At 43.7% G+C, this 23,192-nt stretch overlaps 1 protein-coding gene across 2 annotated transcripts in view; it reads right to left on the reverse strand.

The window, feature by feature from the left end:
• Positions 1–23,192, reverse strand: part of ASIC2 (acid sensing ion channel subunit 2) — a 483,092-nt gene that overhangs the window by 165,585 nt on the left and 294,315 nt on the right. Inside the window, exon 1 of one of the 2 annotated variants that reach the window (XM_042476898.1) lies at positions 10,821–11,443. The exons of the other annotated variant lie outside the window; for it this stretch is intronic. Coding sequence (XP_042332832.1) covers positions 10,821–11,435 — 615 coding nt within the window. The 5' untranslated portion in view covers positions 11,436–11,443. Of the gene's footprint in view, positions 1–10,820; positions 11,444–23,192 lie in introns of those variants that run through there. 2 annotated transcript variants of the gene reach the window in all.

A 23,192-nucleotide genomic window follows, 5' to 3' on the forward strand; every position in this document is an offset into this window, starting at 1 on the left:
GTGGGTCGGGACCCCTTTGGGGGGTCAAATGACCCTTTCATGAGGGTCGCCTAAGGCCATTGGAAAACACCTATTTAATTACAGTTATGAAGTACCAATGAAAATAATTTCATGGGTTTGGGTCACCACAACATGAGGAACTGTATTAAAGGGTCGCGGCATTAAGAAGGTTGGGAACCACTGGTCTAGATCATGGCTTAAATCCTGTTGGTTGGTCCCAACTAGAGGAAACCCACTGAATCAATTGTTGAATTGAAGTTCAACATATTGGTAAATCCCATTGGTTGAGTGGGTCTACTCTGGTTACAATCAGCAGTTGGATTTAGGTCCATATCTTCCTATATGAACCTGCCAGAGTTTTGGGAGTCTTAGGGGAAAATTTATTCCACTCCCTGTCAGAGGCATGTTTGGTGAGGACACATGACAGGACCTTCTCAATAGCGGCTCCCAAGTTGTGGTATCCCCCCCACACACACACACACAAGCGGCTAGGCTGACCTCTTCTCTGCTCTCCTTCTGATAGTTCAGTCCTCTTTATTGAGACAGGATTTGAACAATGCTGCAGGTGGATCTTTTCATGAGGGTGCTGTACCTCAGTCCTCACTGTTATCATTTAAAGTGTTTTAAACTGGCGCTGTTCTAGGCTGAGTCTTCCTTATCCAGAATTATGAAATCCAAAATATTCCAAAAACAAACCTTTTTTTCATGGGTGGCTGAGGTAGTAACATCTTTGATGGTTCAGTGTGCACAAAATCTATTCCATGCACAAAATTATTTTAAAATATTGTATAAAATTACCTTCAGGCTATGTCTATAAAGTGTATATGAAACATAAATGAGTTTTGTGTTTTGAGTACGTCCCATCGCCAAGTTATGTATGCAAGTATTGCAAAGTTTTTAAAAAATCCAAAATAGTTCTAGTCCCAAATATTTCAGATAAGGAAAACCCAACCTATACTAGGATAACTTATCTTGTTGTCTGTTGTTGTTTTAAACTTTTGTTTTAGCATTATAGTAGTATTTTTTTAAATTGTATTTTGTTTTAATCTGTATTGTGAGCTGCCCTGGGTCCAATCTTGAGAGAAAGGTGGGATATTAAATAAGTAAGCAAATAAGTAAGAGTTACAGGAGTTGTCCAAGGTGCTGGCCAGATTCTGGGGATTGATTCAGCCTCATGGTAGATCTGTTAGAATATGGACTAAAACCCAGAGTGGGTCTACCACCACCCTTGACATGAAAGCCAACAGCTGCTACTGCTTGTAAACACACAACTCAGGGTCAGACTGGGGATCTGATCTGCTCCACTAAGGTAGATCCAAAACAACCACACACCTGCTGAAATAGACCAACCCCCTCCCTCCAGAGGCAACTAGAACAGCATTGGAAAAACAAGGAAGGGTCAATGAGACAACAAGATATGAAATCTGTTTTTCTTTTCCTTCCCCTGTTGTTTTTCTTTCTCTCAAATCAAAAGCAGTCTCATAAGGTTGGCTTCAGGAGAGGAAGAACAAGGAGGAAAGTTTCCTTGTCCCCTTTCTCCTTCTGCTAAAACTCACACCAAAGCTGCCTCTCCCCAGTAGGCAGCAAAGGGGAAAGCACCATGCAGGGCAGACTTTTAGAAGACAAACAGCAGGTGGAGGAAAGGGTAAGAAGATTCTTTTTCTGATTGCAGCCTTTCCAAAGGTGAGCTCAATGAAAGATTTTTAAGATGACTGGAGAAGAGACTTTGGCAAAGCTTTCATGGGGAACTAGATATTTTCATGGAGAATAACGCTATCCGAAGTTAAAAGTCACTGAGGTCATCTATTCCCTCCTGTATCAGAGTTAGTATGCTGCTGAATACTAGTTGCCAAGCAGGCAGGTGTTGTTGTGCTTGTGAGCTTCCTGAAGACCGCTAGCTGGCTACTGTGGGAACAAAATGCTGGACTAAATTGACCTTTGCACAATTCTCCTTACGTTAATATGAGAGATATTAGACTCCAGGATTAAGCTGTATCATAAGGACTTATCAGCTGTGACAAGATCAACAACTTTTTCTTTTCTTTTCTTGAAAAAGTATGCAATTGCCCAATTTTCTGTCTAAAGCAAAGGTGTGCAAGGTGTCTAATTTTGATAAGCAAACATGGGTGGAAGGCTGAGCCACTCTGCCTCACCTTGCAAAAAAACAAACACAGTTTTTTTCTCCACCATTCAGCTCCCTTCCAGAATCAGAGCCAATAAAGTCAGGAAGGTGTTTCAAGGAACAGGAGCACTATTAAGGCAAAGTGAAAAGAATCCAGCTTATCTCACCTGTATGCACATTGTAAGAAATTAGAACCACCCATGTCGCTGTAGACATAAACAGGACAGAGACCACACACACAATAATACAGTCAGCCCTTCTTATACACAGATTTTTTTATACACGGATTCAAGCATACACGGTTTGAAAATGTTCCAAAAAAGTATAAATTTACCTTGATTTTCCATTTTTTATAAGGGACACCATTGTGCTATGTCATTATAGTTAATGGGACTTGAGCATACATGGATTTTGTTATACACGGGGGATCTTGGAACCAAACCCCAGCGTATAACAAGGGTCCACTGTAGTGTGGTTACTTCCACTCCTCCCCATCATGAGTTTGTCTTCCCCTATCTGACCCCTTCCAGCTGTGTTGACTATCACCAACAGAGCCTTGAAGTCTGGGGACACTGATGTCTCCAACACACATGGAGAGGGATGACCTTAGAGAAGGCAAGACTGTCTTGATAGGAACTCTCTTTCCATGTCCTCTGTCCTTGGTCCTGAAAATAGACTCATTCCTGGATGGGTTTGTTGTAAAACCCCAGCTCTCTACTGAGTTACAATTTGGCCTCGGACTGGAGATGCTGGTTCAGGCAACTGTGAAATGCAGAGATTCTGCTAAACTGGCTGTACTTGGGTCTGCAATCTGCACCCTCCAGGTGCTGTTGGACTTAAGCTCCCATGAGTCCAAGCCAATGTAGTAAATGGTCAGGAATTACAGGAGTTGTGGTCTAGGAACATCTGGAAGTCCACAGGCTCCTCATCCCTTGTGTATACAACTCTCTTAAAGCTGAATATATTTCACACTGTTATTTTTCTTTATTTTTTAAAGCGCTTCTTTCTTCTTGTTGTTATGAGCCTTCAAGTCATTTATGACTTATGGTGACCCTAAGGTGGACCTATCATGAGTTTTTCTGGGGCTAAGTGTTTATGATTCACCCAAGGTCACCTAGTGTGTTTTCATGGTGAAGTGGAGAATTGAACCCTGGTCTCCCAGAGTCCAAGCCTGAAGCTACTATGCCACACTGGCTCTCTTCTATCCCACCTTCTATGACAGTGCAATATAAATAACTTAAAGCATTTCCAGATTAAAAGCATCCATAATTTAAACAAAGTAAACATGCATTAAACATAGTAACAGGTAAAACCACTTTAAAAGCAACAGTTAAAACTACTTTTAAAACTACAACAGTTTAAGAGTACTTGTGGGATACTAAGGAGGTTCCCTTCTGCAGACCTCAGTTCTGCATTAGATATATAGGGAGAGTATTGCTCACTCAAGTATCAAGGTCCCAAGACATTTAGAGCTTCAAATTTCATCACAAGCACTTTGAATTGAGACTAGAAGTAAATTGCCAACCACTGCAGATCCCTTCACACTGGTGCTACATGCTGCCTATATGGTATCTCCAGTCACTATCATATTATTTCCATCCCTACCCCCCCCACACACACACACATACACAATGAACCTAAAAGGTAGCCTATTAATACTCTCTATTTACAGATGGGAAATTGGGACCTTCCAGCTGCAGACTTGCTCCCAAGGCTGCTAGTGAATGACACTCTGTTTTCATTGGGGATGCAGGTATGATCAGCTTTTCACCACTGTGGCAGAATAACAGCTGATGCAGATATGTCTCTCATCTTGGCCACTGCATTTAAGCAAGACATAAAAATCACAAAGGCTTCAAAGAAGAACAGCAATTATTAGAGGTAAGGAAAAGAAGCAAAAGTAACATAATGTACTCCATTTGTTGTCCTCCAGCAGAACAACCCTCACAATCCAGATCTGACTATGCCACAAGCAGAGTCCAGAAAGCTGCACTCACAGAGCAAATAGTTCCTAATGATTTAAGGAATATACTTGTTGTTGTTGTTTAAAAAGTCTTTAAAAACAAAAACAAAAAAACCAAATGGACATTGCTCATTGTTTTCCAAAGAAGCAGTGCTTATGTCTCTCTATCTCATCCCTTGAGCACTGGGAGACATTTTGCAGGTAGAAGCAAATGGGGCTGAGTTTATAGAGCTTATAACCAGTTGCAGAGGATTGAAAGGCAGAAGATGAGCAGCCTGGCTCCTTCAGGGTTACTATAACATCATCATAGCCCTGAGGCATAATGGTTACCGCTGAGCTGAGAATTATGGCTCCCCCTTGGAAAGGAACAGGGAGGAATTAACAAGCAGGTGCGAAGAAATTGCTTCATTATTTGCTGACCTTGCTAGCACAGCCTCGCTTGCTCCAAACACTTTCTCCAATAAAACCTGTCGGTATCTAGATTTAGCTACTGCGATCGCAGCCTCGGCTGTGTGTCACAAGGATGGAGGGTGAGTGGGCTGGTAGGCTCGTGCATGACCTGGCATGTTAGCAGGTACAAACAGCTCAAGGTTCCCAGGTGCTCCTTCCCCAGGCAAGGTCTTGCCCTTGTTTTCAGTGCTAGAAGGCACCTAACCACACAGCAGGCACAAGAATAAAGAAGAGGGGAAGCCCCTGAGTATGCACTGAGTCTATTTCACTTACTATAGAAGAATCACAACCTAACCTGGAATCAAGGAAGCTTTGACTCCAGGTCAGATGGCAGAGCTTCCCAAGCAGCCTGGAGCCTCAGCAGTTATCATATTTAAAGATCATTTGGTTCTGCCTTAACATCATGATCTCTTCTTTTGTACATTTGCTGCCCAGCTCAAACATGTCTGCAATCCCCTTCTCCATGCTGTTCCCCAGTGTTGAGCAAAGCTACAGAGGAATCTGAATTTTTGGCCCTCTTCACTGACAACACCTAAGAAACTTTTATTTTGCAAGAACAGAACAGCAATCAAAGCATTCCCATTTAGACACAACAAACAGTACAGATTATGATACTGCCCAAGATTATTCTCACTTCATCTCCATGAGAATATGCTGTGTTTTTATATTGCCTCTTGCTGTGTGCCCTCCAGATGGGATGAGGCAAGGCCCTCAACAAATCTTGAGTCATACTTGCATGTATATCACTGGATTTCTCTACATTTGATGCTGAGGCAGCTGGATGTGTGAACTCAATTTAAAAAGAAGGAAAAAAAAGCAGTGCAAGAGGATCCAAGGGCCCACTCATGCAAACAAGCCATCAAGTGATCAACATGCACATTTTATCTTCCGCTTTCTTCTTTGGTGTGTGCTTTTATTGGATTGCTTTTCAATGCCTTGAACAGCACCCTAAAATCTAATCCAATGAAGGGCTATAAATCTATACATGTTTTAAATCAAGAAACATGATTCAAATTGTTAGTAGTGAATTGCTGACTACCAGCAACTTATCTGAATAAAAGCAGCTTCCTGTTGGTTCTGAAAGTTTTGAGTTTCTGGCAGTTAGGCCTTTTGGAGAAGCAAACGCCAAACCTCAGGAGCAGCCATCAAGAACACTGCTCCATGTACTATTCTCTTGTGACCTATCACATGGAAGAAGGCATTATCAATATGCTGATGCCCTTGACACATGGTTAGAAGATTGTGATGAGATACAATGAAGGTGGTGGCCCATGACATTTAGAGCTGTATGATATGAACAGTGATGAAACCTAATGAGGTAGCTATGAAACTCTCCAGTCTGCATATATTTACTGACAGTTGGTTGGCTCAATTAGACCATCTTTGCTTGCTTTTCTTGTTCTCCATCTTCAGCACTAACACAGCAAGTTAAAACAATCCTTCAAATTCTTGGGAGAGAAATACTGTTTTGGATTCTAATTCCCAGAATCCCTAGCATAAAAAGTAAACTTTCCAAGATTTCTGACCAGAAGCTGAGCTAGAGAGAATGTTATCATTTCACAAAGGCTTGAAAGTTGGTGGCAGAGGAACATCAGAGAATGGCCGAGACGCCAAAAAGGATGTTGTCTAATATAGGACTTTGGCTTAAGAACAGTACAATAACCCACCTTGCCAAGTGTGCTGTAAAAAGAACCAGACACTTTCAGATCTCCTAGCAGAAGAGCTGATCAAGGAGGTGGTAAGGATTAAGAAATTCAGATTCTAAAACTACTAAGTATTGATCAGAACTGATAGCCCACAGTCTTAACAAAGAACAGCCATACCTAACTTTGAGAAACTTCCATACTCAAAAGACAAATTCTTGGTTGATTGTTTTCTGGATCTATGCCAGTTGATTCACTTGTCACATTTTTAGGTGGACTCTTGAGTTTTTTGAGGCATGCACTTAAAAATAAGTGAAGTTATGTATATATACACACATATTACAGGTATACTTTTGAGGAAACTATGGTTGGCCACAGTTCCCTGTCAAGCGTTTTACTGGCTTGGCAAATCCAGGTTTGTAGCTGCACAGTTTATGAAACAGCTCTCTAAGGCTGCTTTTGCTTTCACATTTCTCTCCTTGTGTTTTAAAAAGTCTCTTTGCCATAGCTTGGGGACTTCCAAGCTTTTCTAGTCCCTGCCATGAGTTTTTTTTATTACCTCTCTGCTCTCACATTCAGCCTGTTGAACTACTTCCACAGCTGGCTTACCAAGACTTTAGTTCTGTGAGTACTTAATATTGCTCCATAGTTTTGAAGCTGTCTCACTCCAAGCCATTATTACAAATGGACCTGGATCATACAAACAGACAACATGACACACTACTCTAGCAGCAGGTTCTTCAGGAGCAACTGCTTTATCACTCTACTGAGGTGAGAGAAACTTGTAGTTCTCCAGATACTCTTGGACTTTAATTCTCATCTTTCCTGACCTCTGGTTGTGCTGGCTTAAGTTGATGGGAGATGAAGTCCACCATCATCTATAGCAGTGGTTTCAACCTTCCTAAAGCCATGACCCTTTAATACAGTTCCTCATGATGTGGTGACCCCCAACCATAAAATTGTGGCATCTCAGTTCCTAAGATCATAGGAAATATGTGTTTTCCGATGGACTTAGGCAACCCCTGTGAAAGGGTTGTTCAGCCCCCAAAGGGGTCACGGCCCATAGGTTGAGAACCACTAATTGCATGTTCTCTGGGTCTGTTCTCAATTGTGGCTGTGGGTCTTCAAGTTGTTACCAACTTATGGTGACCCTAAGGCAAACTATCATGGGGTTTTCTTGGCAGAATTTGTTAGAAGAGATTTTCCCTTGCCTTCAAATCCTGATCTCCAAAGCTGTGGTCCAATATTCATAGTAGTACACCATTCTGGCTCTCCTACTCTCTATATTACTCACAATATGGTATTCCTCTACAAAGTGTCTTCAGGCTTCAAGCATGAAGAGGATGGTTTTCAAGAATATCACAACACACATTTTGCCTTTCCTTTCAAAGGATGATACTTTGGATGGGATGCTGAGGAGAAGTGGCAACCTATTCATGAACATACAGAAGATTTTCTTTAAAACCACACTACAATCGAAACTACAGCGTAGTGGTCTGAGTGCTAGACTAAGACTCTGAAGAACAGGGTTCAAATTCTTCTTTGACATAAAAGCCCACTGGGTAACTTTGGGCAAGTCACACTGTCTCAGGTTCAGAAAAAAATATTGCTAAGAAAAACCTGTGATAGGGTCATCATAAGGTGGAAACGACTTGGAGGCACACAACAACAACAAGTTGTCTCTCCTTTTGCCCAAGTACCATAGTGAATAGAGATATCAGCTATGAGCTGGTTTAGATCCTTGCTCTGCCACGATTTTAGTAGGTAGGTGAGCCAACAACCTCAGTCACATTTCTTCTCATCTGTACTATATGGTGATAATAAAACAACAGCCTGGTAAGCTAGATTGATAATGATTCCAGGCATCAGGCAACTAAAGTCATTTCTTTATGCCTTCATTTCTGGGATTTACAGATACGTGCCTACTAGCTGATATTGAGGGTTATATTAAATGACATGCTTGAACCTCCTGCTAATATTGGGCATCATAACTGGCAATATAACTGGCACTAACATGCCTTCCACTGCTTGACTTATGAAAGGTACATTTGCTTTTCACTAAGTAACCAATGAGAGTGTGTGTGTGTGTCTTTAAAATGTGGAGGTGAGCGTGCCACATTGGAAGACACGGCTGCTGTTGGCAGCATGCCCACCCAATACTTTCTGAAATATGACCCTCCAAGTATACATGCCCCTACAACCCAGAAATCGCATTATTAAATGGTGTTATGTTTTCATTGTTGCAACATGCCATCCCCAAACAAGATTTCCCAAACCACTCGCTGCCAGAATGAAGAAGCGAACCCATTCATTCAGATTCGTTCGCACTGAGCACAGACTCTGTTCCCAAATTGTTTTCAAATTTCCCCCCTGACATCTTGTTAGGGAAACCATATTTGCCAGCTGCCACTCCTTCTCGAGAAAATTGGTCTCGCTCTTTTTCTTTCTTCCCCTTCCTCATCCCAAATAAAAAAATCTACACACAGCCATTTGTCTTAATATAAACTGTTTTCTTTTATGGCTAACCACTGCCCATCTAGAAAAGGAAGGGGGTCAGTGCCATGCACTCTTTCCACACTTCAAGGAACTGGAAATCACATTACGTTTCAGATACACATCAGCTCCGGAGGAAATCAAGAAAAAGGTGGGGAATAGGCTGTTTCTCCTAGTCCTCAAAATACTCAAGAAAGACAAAGCCATTTGCTTCTCAGAAGAACCTTAATTCACAAATAATTGCTTCCCTGCACAGATCTAAGTCAGGGTCCATGAACTCCCACAGTCCAGGAAGGCAGAAAACATAACCACCTCCACCATTACTCTCCCTTCTGCCCATTGAAAGATTAGGGTGCCCCCACCTCTTTAGTATCACAAGAGAAGCCCCCCCCCCCAAGAGCAGGGTTATCAGATGTCCTCCTTTTCCAGGACATGTTCTACATTTCAACCTTCTGTCCAGGAGGTATTTCAAAAGGTTGCCTATTCCAAGCACTCTGCAGATCCATATAGGCAGAAATTCATCAGGTGTAGCATCTTCTCCATCCTTGCATTTGCCTGCTGGTGGAATAAGAATCTTCACCTGTTGATTTTCTATCTCTTTGGATCCGTAAGGGCAGGGCTCAGTTCTTTTTCCATCCTTGTTTTTCCATGTAAATGAACACCTAGGTCCCAAATTAATGGGCCCATAGAGACAGGGCAAAATAAAGTATGTTCGGCTCACTTTGGAGGTGTGCTGTTTAAATGATGCATGCGTCCTAAGAGTCTGGAAACCGCGCCAATTGGTGCGGCTTCCGGACTCTTAGGACGCATGCATCATTTAAACAGCACACCTCCAAAGTGAACCGAAGAAGCTTTATTTTGCCCTGTCTCTATGGGGCCAATATCTCCCATCTAAGGAAGTAAGTAGGCTCAAATCTAGGAAAGCTCATGCTACCAGCTTTTCTTTCAGTTAGTCTCAAAGGTGTTACAAGAACCTTTTGCAATTGGGGGAGTAGTCTCAAGTCTAGGGAAGCTCATGTCCCCAACCTCTCTCTTTCAGTTAGGAGTTTATCACATGAGGGCTCATTCCAGCATTAAAGGGAGATTAAAGTGCATTTAAAGCATCCTGCAAATAAAGCGAAAATGGCAAGCAGTTGCGCGAAAGATGATCACACGCAACTGCGCAGATAAAGTGATATCAGAAATGCATTGTCGCTGAGATCCTAAAAGTAAAAAGATGCACGTTAATGCTTCTTTGTGACCACTTTAAGGGCAGGTTTGGTGCGACATCGTATCAAATCGTTTCGCATAATTACACAATTCTTTTGGGATATTCATGGGATAAGCTCCCAATCTCCTTCATGTGATAAACTCCAATGTTTCAAAGGTGCTGCAACTAGATCCCTTTGCAACCCTGCTAAAGTCTAGGGAGGTTCATGCTCCCAACTTTTCTCTTTCAATTAGTCTCAAAAGTGCAGTGACTAGATCCCTTTGCAACCATGCACCTGAGGAAGTAGGTTCGCGTCTAGGAAAACTTGTGCTACCAACTTCTCTCTTTCAGTGAGTCTCAAAGGCTTTGAGACTGCAGGGCTGTGCAGACCAGCCATGAAGGCCAGCCTGGGGGCAGCGTTGGGGTGTGGCATCCATATGGCGCACTCCCCAACTCCACCCAATGGTGCCGTGATGCCACACACTGCTCCACATTGAATGTGGCATCACATCTCTCCTCTGGCACTGCATTTACATGATGCAGTGCCAAAGGAATGCCTTAAAGCCATGGCTGTTGGCTATGTACAGTAAAGTTTACGACGGTGAGGAGGACCATGAGCTGCTCGGAGTCCTAACTTTGGAGTCTGTAATAATATGGCATTCTTGTGAGCCGCCTTGGGTCCCTTTTGGGGAGAAAGGTGGAATAATTATCATCATCATCATCATCATCATCCTCATATTGTTTTAATGCAACAATAATATTGTATTCTTGTGAGCCGTCTTGGGTCCCTTTTGGGGAGAAAGTTGGCATAATGATGAGGATGATGTTTCATAGGCTACTGATACTGTGCTTTTGTGAGCCGCCTGGGGCTCCTTTCTGGGAGAAAGTCGACATCATCATAATAATAATCGTGATGAGGCGCCTGGTCGGTCGGGGTCCAGGCGTCCTAATAAGACTCACGGCGGAGAAGTTGTGGGCTCCGCAGGGCTCCCCGCGGAACTTGCAGGCCAGGAGCATGTCGTCGAGGCGGTGCCCGAGGCGGTCGAGGAAGTCCCTGCTGATGCCTCCGAAGTGTCGGGGCGGGAGGAAGAGGCGGAAGTCGGCCAGCTTGGCGAACCATCGGAGGCGCTGGGGTTCGGTGCGGAGGAGCTCGTCCAGGAGGGGCCTGGCGGTGCGGTTGGGCCAGAGGAGGCCGAGCCAGTGTCCGGCGTAGTAGAGGTCGCCCTTGGAGAGGCGCGGGAAGCGGAGCGGGTTGTTGTTGCAGAGCGTGACGGCCGGGAAGGCCAGCTGGCGGCTCCACTCGGTCCGCACCGTCGTGTGCGAAGGGAAGGCCAGCCAGTGCAGCAGCCGGTTGGAGGACCAGGCCAGCAGCAGGCCCAGCGAGGCCCCCGCCGCCAGCAGCCACAGCGCCCGACGGGCAGGAGAGGCCCCCCGCCAGCGCACCGCCCGAAGACCCGGCAGACGGGGACGGAGCAGCGCCCCACGACGGGCCCGACGCCCAGGGTGCTCTGGCCCCGGCCTGGGACGCCCACGGCCCCGGCGCCCCGACGACGACGAGGACGAGGCCCCCGCCATGCGCCTCCCCAGCCTTCCTCCTCCTCCTCCTCCTCCTCCTCCTCCTCCTCCTCCTCGCCGGGGGGGCCCCGCGACGGACAGCGGCCGCGGCAGCATCCAGAGCCCAGCGCCGGCCGAGGGGCCCCTCAGGCAGCCATCCTCAGCGGGGCAAGGAGGAGGAGGCTCAAGGGAGGAGGAGCAGCCCCCAGCAGCAGCCCCGCCGGGACCCGCCACGGAGCCCAGCCCCGCTCATCTCCCCAGAGAAGGACCAGGAGCAGCAGGAGGAAGAGGAGGATAGAGGAAGAAGAGGAGGAGGAGGAGGAAGTGCTGGAGAACGGAGAGAAGGTGGAAGAGGAGGATACGGATAAAAAGGAGGAAGAGGAGGTGAAGGAGGAGGAAGAGGAGGATGAAAAAGAGATTATGGTGGAGGAGGAAGAGGTGGAGGAAGAGGAAGTGAAGATCAGGAAGAGGGGAGGAGGAAGAGATGCGGGAGAGGAGAAGGCAGTAGTGATGCCTCGGAGCCAGAGGAGGAGGAGGGGGAGACGAAGAGCCCGAAAGGGACCTAGCAGGTTCGCTGGGTTCCGGAGCCGCTCTCCCTAACCGCCGATCTCCCAAAGCAGTAGCGGAGGATGGAGGGCGAGGGGCCCTCTGAGCTCCGACGGCGCTGCCTCCCTTTGCCTCCCGGGCAGCAGGGGACCCCAGAGCCCCCTCCTCTCCTCTCCGCTGCCTTCCTTTCCCTCCGCCGCCGTCTTTGGCCCGGAAAGAAGCTCGGCCTCCCTGAAACGCCAGCCAGGAATGGATGCGCTGCTCGGGCTCCTCCTCCTGGAAGGGATGAAGGCAGAGGAGGACGAGGCCAGAGAAGGAAAGGCAGCTGCATCCACACTCGAGAAAGAACCCACTTTGGCAGCGCTTTAACTCTTTCTCTCTTTGCTATGGAATTCTGGGAGCTGAAGTCCAAAAACAACTGGGATACAAAAGTTTGAGCAATGGCAGGGCCGAAAGGGGAGGGAGGCGAAGGAAAAGAAGCTGGAAGCCTGAGCCTTCCTACACTCGAGCCGCCTTTCTCCAGATTCTCCACTCCAGATATGCATCTGAGGAAGTAGGTTCGGGCCCACAAAAACACAGGCTCCCAGCTTCTTTCACTTAGGTCCCAAAACACACTGGGGAAATAGTCCAGTTTGAGACCACATTAACTGCCCTGGTTCTGGCGCCACAAGAGACTACAATCCCTAGGATTGCCTAGCACTGAGCCACAGCAGTTAAAGAAGCCTCAAACTGGATTGTGTTTGGAAACATGCATCTGAGGACGTAGGCTCAAGTTTAGGAAAGCTCAGGCTACTAACTTCTTTCTTTCACTTTGTCACAAAGGTGCTCCAAGGTCCCTTTGCAGACTGATTTCCAGGACTGAGCATGGTCTTCATGTCCCTGAGACGCAAAGGAAGTCCCTGATGGGAGCCAAGGATTCAGATTGTGGGGTTCCAGACAGACCAGGAAAGTCGCTCTCTCTCTCTCTCTCTCTCTCTCTCTCTCTTTCTTTCCAATCTGTCTGTCTGCCTCTCCACCGCTTTGGGGTTCCCTGCTTCCAAACGTATCAGATCCTCCTGCTGAGGGGCCATCTGTGCTCCAGAAAGAGTGGAGTCTGCATTTTCAGTCTATCTGCCAGTTTCTTGCATCTGAATACATTTGTTTCTCTAATGCTCTGGGTTTGGTTTGGTTTTGAATGGTGTTTACTTTGAGTTTCCCTTGTGCTGGAGAATGATGAGAGGAAGCCCTGTCAATGCTCATAAACTCATTTTCCCTCTCTCTCTTTCCTTGTTCCCCTGCCTTAGGTCAGATTATTTGTCCATGCATCCCAGCCGCGTTTGATAACTCAACTCGATCCTAACAGGTAGCTGCTCCCCTGGGTCTTTGATCCTTTTCCCTTGGATTCAACCTGGGTCTTTTGCATGCAAAGCGTGTGCTCCGCCAGTGACTTACGGCCTCAATTTCTCCTATGAAGAAAGAACATTCTACTCAAGGCATTTTCCTTCCTTTATTGTGATTCCCATTGGAAGGTGAACACAGAAAAGCTCAGCTCTGGGACCTTTTCTTTCAAAGCAGAGGCGGTGATGTCTTTTGCTCAGTGTCAGGGTACCAGAGAGATCCTCCTTGTTCTGGCAAGCGAGGGAAGAGATAGCAAGGCTTTTGAGTTTTGTTGTTGTTGCACTGAGGAAGTAAGAGGAAAACAGATCTTTAAGCAGAGGCTGGGTACTTCTTCCCTTACTACTTCACTCCAGCACAGCCTTCACCCAATGTTTTGCATTACAGTGGCTACATCTGCACTGCAGAAATAACCCAGTTTGTCACCACTTAAACTGCCATGGCTCAGTGCTATGGAATTCAGGAAACTCTAGTTTTGTGAGACATCTAGCCTCCTCTGTCAGAGAATTTGGTACCCCAAATAGAGTACTACTCTATTCTGCCTTGGTCTCACCTGGAATACTGTGACCAGTTCTGGGCACCACAATTCAAAAAGGATGTTGACAAATTGGAGTGTGTTCAAAGGAAGGCCACCAAAATGGTTAAGGGCCTGGAAACCATGCCTCATGAGGGAGTTGGGTATGTTTAACCTAGTAAAGATATGGTTAAGAGGAGATATGATAGCCCTATTTAAGTAATTGAAGGGGTGTCACATTGAGGATGGAGTAAGTTTGTTTTCTGCTGCTCCAGAGACTAGAACCTGGAACAATGGATGCAAGCTCCAGGAAAAGATATTCCACTTTAACATTAGGAGGAACTTCCTGACACTAAGAGCTGTTCAACAGTGGAACACACTCCTTGAGAGTGGTGGAGTCTCCTTCTTTGGAGGTCTTTAAGCAGAGGTTGGATGGTCATCTGTTTGGGGATGCTTTGATTGAGAGTTCCTGCATGGCAAGGGATTGGACTGTATGGCCCTTGTGGTCTCTTCCAACTCCATGATTCTACAATTTCCAGAATTCCATAGCATTGAGCCATGGCTGTTAAAACAGTGTCAAACCAGATTATTTCTGCAGTGCAAATGCAGCCAATGTCTGTTAGCTGATATGACTAACAGAGTGATGGGACTTGTAGTTCAGACAGTGGCTAAGGATGATAGGAGCTGAGGTTGGGGAAGGCTGCTCTAGCAATTTGAATGGTAACCGGTATTTGCAAGATTGCAACGAGAAGCTAAAGACTGGTGTGTTGATTGATTGCATAAGTTGCCAGACAGCTGAATCTCTACAAAAATAGGTTTGAACCCTGGTGAAAATTGGAGTAGTGCCTCCGGGTCAGGGAGATGGTTTTGGGCTGAATGGGGAAGGAGATCCCAACTGTACATGAAGGGTGAGATTAAGTGGGTTTTTTGGGAGTCCCCCCTGAAAACTTTAACAGGTGCATTCATGATCCGTATGACTGACAGAGAGTTAACCCAGATTCATCCTGGATTATTTTCACAGGATACAGGAGCACATTACTGTAGTTCAAAAATCCAAGCCTCTATAGCTAAACATGAAAATGTTATTCAGCAACTAAAGATGCTCACACCATGCATATGTTGTCAGAACTAAAGCAACTGTGTATATTAAAAGTATATTAAAGCAACAAGAATTTCAATTTACTTGTAGGATGACCTATAGGTTTCTTAATCAAAACATACCAACAGTTTTCTTTTCCCACATTTCACCTGATATCTGTTCCCAGACAAATGACCTTTGGCTGCTCTGCACCATTGTTTGCCCTCATATATCTGCTTGTTAGCAGACCCCTTGGCATGCGAATGGCTAGGTTTTCCACAGAGAAAGTGCAAAGGCAGGTTTAATGCTGGACGTAAAGAAAACAAAAATAATGACCACAGAGGAACTACATAAATCCAACCTAGACAATGAGGAAATCGAAATAGTTAAACCCTGTGCTATGGATCGAACATTGTCCAGAATGGAGACTGCAGTCAAGAAATCAGGAGAAGGCTAGGAATGGGAAGGGCAGCAATGAAAGAACTAGAAAAGATCCTGAAGTGCAAAGGTATTCAACTGAATACTAAAATTAGAATCATCCAATCCATCGTATTCCCCATCACCACATACGGATCTGAGAGCTAGACAGTGAAGAAAGCAAATGAGGAAAATTAACTCTTTTGAGATGTAGTCCTGGAGAAGAGTGCTGAGGAGACTATAGACAGCCAAAAAGACAAGTGGATTCTTGAGCAGAGAAAGCCAGAAATTTCCCTGGGAGCCAAAATGACCAAATTAAGTCTCATAATTTGGCCACATCATGAGAAGGCAAGACTCACTGGAAAAGATTATAATGCTAGGAAAGGTAGAAGGTAGAGGAAAGAGAGGAAGATCACACACCAGATGGATAGACTCAATCGGGGAGGTCATGGGCATGACTCTACAAGACTTAAGCAGAGCAGTGGAAGACAAGAGGGCTTGGAGATGTCTCACCCACAGGGTCGCCATGAGTGAGGGATAGCTTGAGAGCAGTTTACAACAATATCATTAGTCCCTAACTATGTATCCCATCATTCCATACTATAGGCTAATACACTTTGCTGCTAAGCTAAAATCATGGCAGCTCTCAGAGATGGCCCTGATCTTGACAGCAGGCAACCACATAGTGAGGCAGGCAAGGTAGAATGGGGAGGGTCCCTGATGCTGGATCAGCCTGGTGCCTGACTTGACTGGGTGCAGGGGATCTTTCTTCCTTTGTTCCCATGGCCAGCCCACTTTGCTTTGCAGTCAAGCCTATGAAGCTTGAATATGCACGAGCCTCCATTTTCACGGGGGGAGGGAAGGTCCAGAATGGATCCCCTGCAAAAATGGAGGGCCAACTGTACCGTTATTGTTTTCATTGAAACCCAGTGTGGTGTGGTTTGAGCATACACTCTGGAGATTGAAGTTCAACTCCCAGCTTGGCCATAGAAACCTACTGAGTGACCTTAGGCAAGTCACATCCTCTCGGCTCTAGAAAACCCCATGATAGCTTTGCTTTAGGGACGCCATAAGTCGGAAACAACTTGAAGGCACACAACAACAGCAACAGCTATTTCCATAGAAACTCAACAATTTTATGATGTCAAAAACAATGGTCAAATAATAATGCTACCAACAAAAGCAAGAACATACAACATGAGCCTCCTTCCAGAATGCTGAGCCCTGTAACATGGCCCCACTTTCTCTCCTCCCATCAACCCTTATTACACAGACATTAAGGCTAGGCACATTTTAGCTGGCTGAAGATCCCTTCTTAAAGCTTAATGTCACACATTGATCCTTTGCAGCCACAGGTAAGCACCACTAGGATAAATGCAGCTTTCTCTCAGGTAAATATACACAGGGTTACAGTCCACGCTGATCCTAATAGATTGGGTATTATATGCTGTGCAGTGTTCTTCTATCATGACAGATGAGCTCATCTTCACCCTGTCTGCTTGTCAATTTCACTGGAGCATCTGTTTGGCTGCCCTTATATTCCATGTGTGAGACTAGCTCACTGCTTGGAAAAATTAACTTTTTTGTACTACAACTTCCAGAATATCCCAGTCAACATGGCTGCGGTATTTCGGGTGTTGCAATGAAATAAAATTTCTGGTTGAGATGGACCTTAGGTCATTTAGCAGAATTATTTGTGGACTCTTACAGTAATTCCTAATGCTTTGGATATTTTCTGAACAAGCAGAAGTCTAGGGGTTCGGAAAGTGCTTGAATCTAAGCCAAAGTGGTCCCTTTAATTTCCTAGAGCTGGTCAGCCCTGTTTCTCTAGGGCACCCAATTAAACCAAAATGTTTGTATTTAGATGTGCCTCCATTCGTTCCCTGCCAGATAAACCCTAAACACATAATCTGAAGTTGAAGGCCCTGAGGCCTTGCCATTCACCAACAGACCAACACAGAGATTAACATGTAAATCACTTCCTCTCAACCAAGGGTCACACAATATATATACCCCACACACCTCCATGCCACCATTCCCTGAAGTTGCCAGCCACAGATAGAGGCGAAATGTCAGGATTATATTCTTCCAGAATACGGCCACATACCCTCATAAACCCACCTAGTTCAGCAATGTCAATTCCATGAAAGCACCCATGAAAGTGGACTGTGAAGAGTGATCCTCTTTGTTTATGCAGAAATCCTATTGAATTCATGGTTGCTTGTAGCTTACTTTTTCTGGTTTATGCCTATTATTTGGACATAAGCCCCCATAGTGAAACTTATGTAGAAGATGGTATGGTAGGCTGCTATGCTATGCTTGTTTTCTTTGGGCTACTAAAAACAGTATGAATTACTGCTCAGTAATTCATAGTCCAAGATCACACCAGCAGCTGACTTCTTAGTCTTTACTCCAAAGGCCCAGTAACCTAGTTCTCAACTAAATGGAGTCCCTTTGGGGTTACCAACATTTTTTACTCTAGCAGGCAAAACTGCCTCTGAGTATTTCTTGACTAAGAAAAACCCTATGAAATTAATGAGGTTGCCCCAACAAACAGCTTGACGGCACATACACACATACACACATCCCATGCTTTAAACACCCACAGCACAGAGATAAATGTGAGTGGTAAAAGCTTCCCCTATCCCTTTATCACTAGGAGATTATAGGTGTGGCTCTGCTGGAAGGATTTCTGTCTGTCTTGTAGTAGCACAGGAGCTGAGCCAGTAAATAAAAATAGTGGGGTGTATCTACATTGTAGAAATAATGCAGTTTGACACCTCTTTAACTGTCATTGTTCCATCATACAGGATCCTGGGATTTGTAGTTCTGTGGAGAACAACACTTTTTGACAGAGAAGGCTAAAGGCCTTGTAAAACTGCAAATCCCAATATTCCATAGGATGGCGCTGCAACGCTTAAAGTGGCGTTAAACTGCATTATTTCTACAGTGCAGGTGTACCCTTGGTAACTTAATATTTAACACAACATCTCATTATCAGCAAAGTCACTTCAATTTCACACATTTAAATGTCAGCCATCAAGTGATGTACCATTTAATAATTCAGTGCCTGGAGTCTGGCAAATGGCTAGCCTTTGACTTAATGTTTCCCAACAGTAAAATGGGGGCAGCAGTGTCAAAAGTCCAGAGGATGTGGAAGACAAGCACAAATCACCTTCTGAACCATTCTATGCTCCCAGTAAAGATATTACTCAACTCTGTTTTTACTCAAGAAAGTGATCTAGGACAGGACAAAAATGAGGCCTTTTAGTGAAAATGGAGACTACTTGAGAGACCTGCATTCAGATTCCGGCTTTATCATTGACCTCAGTAGATGGCTATGGGGCTGAGGGGACTACTTTGCTAGAGCTTGGAAATTTACTTTTAAGATAAACAAATAGAGTAACACACTCAGATCACTCATAACTGAGGATGATGCTTTGAACTCAGAGGATCATCCCGCCTCTACTTCAGCCTATCATTATACTTATCTTAAGAGCAACTTTCTGATAAAAAAAGATGATTCTTTTTCTAAAGCTATCCATAAATTTCATTAACAGAGCATCACAGCAAAAATAAGATGTTGGGTAATATTCTCTTAAAGTTACTTTCAAGATAAATGGAATCCTAGAGCATCATTCTTCCACATCTTAGTTATGAATGACCTCAGTATGTCACGGTTTCTTTGGCTTAAAAGTAACTTTTCAGGCTTTGCTTTATGTCTTAGATTTATCAATACTTTCATTAAAATGGGATGCATTACTGATCTTCCTCACAACACACAGGAAAGGTCATTTGACGGGCTCAAGTTGCATGAATTATGAAATGGTACATAAGAATGAAACAGTGTTCATGCTTTCACAATGAGTTTACAGAGGAACTGACAATTCATCTCCAAAACAGTGGGCAACGGGCAGGTTCACACATGCTTATTTATTACTTGATGGTCCCATCAACAAGCAGGGACACATATATGTGATACCCAATTGCATGCCAAACAAATATAATTGTCATGCTGCTACACCTCACATGACGTTCAATGCTTTTCAGAAAAGTCAGTTCAATTTCTCACATTCAAATGTCAGCCATCAAGTGATTTAAATGCATATGTGAACTGGCCGAAGTGGCCCATATCCCTCCATTACTCTTTCGGCGTAAAAACTATTATGCAAATTTATTGCTTTTTCTCTGCCACCACAACGAATGCTGCTGTATACAGTTTTCTAGTTCAGTTAGCCATCTGCTTTGTATATTCTCCTCCCACGGGTCGTTTTGATCAATGAGACAGTATTGAGCATCATTTTATTGTGTAGTAATCATGTGCCAAAGCTTTCACATCACTATCAGGATTTACTGCTCTAAGTATCTTCCTGGGCCTTTGAGTACTACAGAGTTTTCACCACAAATTTGATCCATGAGGTTCAGCAGATCTAATAGCTGGAAAACATATAGAGATGATGAAAGAAAGAAAGAAAGAAAGAAAGAAAGAAAGAAAGAAAGAAAGAAAGAATCTGGATTATACATCAAATATTGTGGTATTGCTGTTTCTGAATCCTTATTCAGAAAACATTGAGGGCATTCCAAAATATGTTTTAATATGTTTCTATCTTAAGTTTAACATTTTGGAGCATATGTGAGAACACGGCAGCCTTCATACTGCAGACCCTACATGATGCGGTGTATTTCAGGTTGCTATGAACTTTTCCATGTCTGGGGTTATCACTTTATGGTTGCTATATTTAGGAAGGCTTTCACTGCCAGTTCACGATCTACAGCAGGATAATACACTTCAAACTGAGCTTAGTGGAATTGTTCCAGAAATTGTTCCAGGGTGGATTGCATTTTCATGTTGTCTTTATATGCATTAGGAAGTGGAGAGAGTTCCTTATATTTATTTTTAATTAAAATAAATCATAAAAATAAAAAAAAAATTCTCACATTTAAAATAAAATTCTGAAGATTTCAAGGTCTTAATAGCATAAAAGGAAATAGTATTTCTTAAGCATTAAACATAGTGCACTCATTTAGGTGGCATATTTCTTCTCCAGTTGTGTACATGCTATATGAACTTCTATCAGTCTGGAAGCTCATGCTCTATATCTATAGAGGGTCGCTGAGATTTGCTGGCCACCCATACCTTTTGTCCCATGTCTTGGATATGCCTATTCATGTACACATGTAGAAATCCACCACAGGAGGGGGTGGATCTAATTGGCCCTAGATCCCCTCTACTGCAGACATTTACACTGAGTCCTTTCTCCTATGTGATGAACCCACAGTGCTATCAACATGTGACTAAGGGGCACGTACTCAATGCCTACTCAGCAGAAAGCAGGAGATGATGACTTGAAACACAGCAGGGTTGGTGCATTACACTTTAAAGTAAGTGAAGGTCCATTTCTGGGCACAATTCAAAGTGCTGGTTATGACCTTTAAATCCCTACATAGCTCAGATCCAGGTTATCTGAATGACCATGTAGCTGTGTGAGTGTTGGACTGCAACTCTGAAGACCAGGGTTTGAATCCTGGCCCAGCCACGTAAACCCACTGGGTGACATTGGGCAAGTCACACTCTCTCAACCTCAGATGATGGCAATGGCAAACCTCTTCTGAAGAAAACCCCATGGGGCTCAATAAGTTGGAAATGACTGGAAAGTACACAACAAACAACATCATTCTGCCTTTTGAACCAGCCCATGCTCTGAGATCTGCTGTGAAGGCCCCCCTCTCTCTCCCACCACACTCACATGTGCATCTGGTTGAGAACATGGGAGAAGGCCTTTTCAGTGGCTACCCCCTGGTTCTGAACCTCCCTTCCCAGAGAAGTTAGACTGGTGCCCTCCCTACTTTATTTTAGCAGACAAAGAAAGACGTTTCTATTCTGATAGGCATTTGATGAGTAATAATAAAAGACCCTTTTTATATTTTATCTGCAGTGTTTTAACTGCCATGGCTCAATGTTATGGAATTCTGGGATTTGTAGTTTTGTGAGATATTTAGCCTTTCCTGTCAGAAAGCTCTGGTACCACCAAAAAACCTACTAAAACCCCCCAGCCCCAAACAGGATTCTATAGCATTGAGCCATGGCTGTTAAAACAGTAGCAACTCAAATTGCATTATTGCTACAGTACTGATGCAGCCTTAGACAGTCCTGGTGTGCCTGCATGTGTGTTTACTTGGTTTTCATTTCTTTTTCCTGATTGTTTAACTGTTTTTAACTTTTGAATTTCATGGATTTTAACCGTGTTTTTAAATTACTGTAAAGTGCTTTGAGTCCCAATCGGAAGAAAAGATGGTATAGACATAATAAAAATAATAATAATTAATACATGCGACTGTTCAAAAAAGGGATGGACAACCATAGCTCATCAGATATTTTTACCTACAGTTCTCATCAATCCTAGCCACTAAGGGTGAGGAATGATGGGAGTTACTGTCCCAAAACATATGCAGCAAAGGTCCTGGTTTCAAAAGGGTAAGGACCTGTGTGGTTATTAAATCCAAAAGTAACATTCGCAAAGTATACTACTGCACTGGAAGGAATGAGAGTGGAACATGTAATGTGGCCCTGTGTGTATTTTGAGCCCGTACAGTAGGTTATCCAACCCCCCTGTGAAAATCATCCAGGGATTTAAACCATAATATGCAATTAACAATGGTGTTGGAAGAGCAGCAAAAAATTAATAAGTAAATTTTTTTAAAAAACCTGTAATGTGAACGGATGGAGAAATGTTCCATGGTAATCTGCACTTTAGTGCTCAGAACAGGGAAGTGGAAATGAAAATTCCCTCTCCATGTTTAAATTTTACCTTCTTTGGGTTTAACCTACACGTATCTGCATGTTTCATTACTGTATCTTACTCAAAGGTCAAACAGTTCTTTTATGGGAGGAAGAGAGGGAAGAAAATCCCATAGGTGTTGCTTTGAATGTGGTTTGGATTTACCTAATTATTTTTTCTGGCATGCTATTAACATAGGGCTTAAGAGATAGGTAATTTTTAAAATGATCAAAGCATAAAAAAGTAATTTCCCTAGACGGTGTAGGTGCAGGTGACGGTGTCGTGTAACGGGGAGGCCATTAGTTCCTATTGGCAAACTGTCCCTTTGAGGTTTTTGAAAAGCTGATGTTCAGCCTCAAAGGATTTAAAATCATTAGAGGAGAGCTTACTGCAAATAATGAATGCACCTGCATCTTTATGTAACAGTGTGTTGCCCTTGTATAACAATTAATATGCATATGTTTGTTTTGGCCTAAAGCAAAGCTGAAAATGCAACCCATCATTTATTGTATTTCATTTTTTGATCCCAGTGTATTTGGCTGCATTTCTAGAACACAGGTGATATTACATAGTTACATAATCCACACGAGGTTATTCTTCAGTTTTGAATGGCACCCCCAGGAAAACCTCTCCCCCCAGGTTCATTGTAGGACAGCCAAAGTGGCAAGCGACTTCCCTGCAAGAATGAATAATCCTACACTTGGGTAAGCCAGTGGGATGGAAAGAAGCTCAACAGTATGCTTGGCCAGAGTTTCCTTAACCCGGAACCAACTTTGTGACACATGGGGTGCATCTACGTTATAGAAATAATTCATTTTAAGACTACTTTAACTGCCATGGCTCCAACCTGCAGAATCCTGGAATTTGTAGTTTTGTGAGGTGTGGCAGAGAAGGCTAAATGTGGATTGTTTAAATACGTGCACATCTTATTTGCCCTTTTAAACTGATGTGTGTTTTAACTGATGTTTGTTGAGTTTTGTTGTCCCTTGCTTCACTCCATGGGGAGAGGCAGGTAAGAAATAATAATAATAATAATAATAATAATAATAATAATAATAATAATAATAATA

The sequence above is a fragment of the Sceloporus undulatus genome, chromosome 6 (assembly GCF_019175285.1).
Source record: "Sceloporus undulatus isolate JIND9_A2432 ecotype Alabama chromosome 6, SceUnd_v1.1, whole genome shotgun sequence".
NCBI classification, from domain to species: domain Eukaryota; kingdom Metazoa; phylum Chordata; class Lepidosauria; order Squamata; family Phrynosomatidae; genus Sceloporus; species Sceloporus undulatus.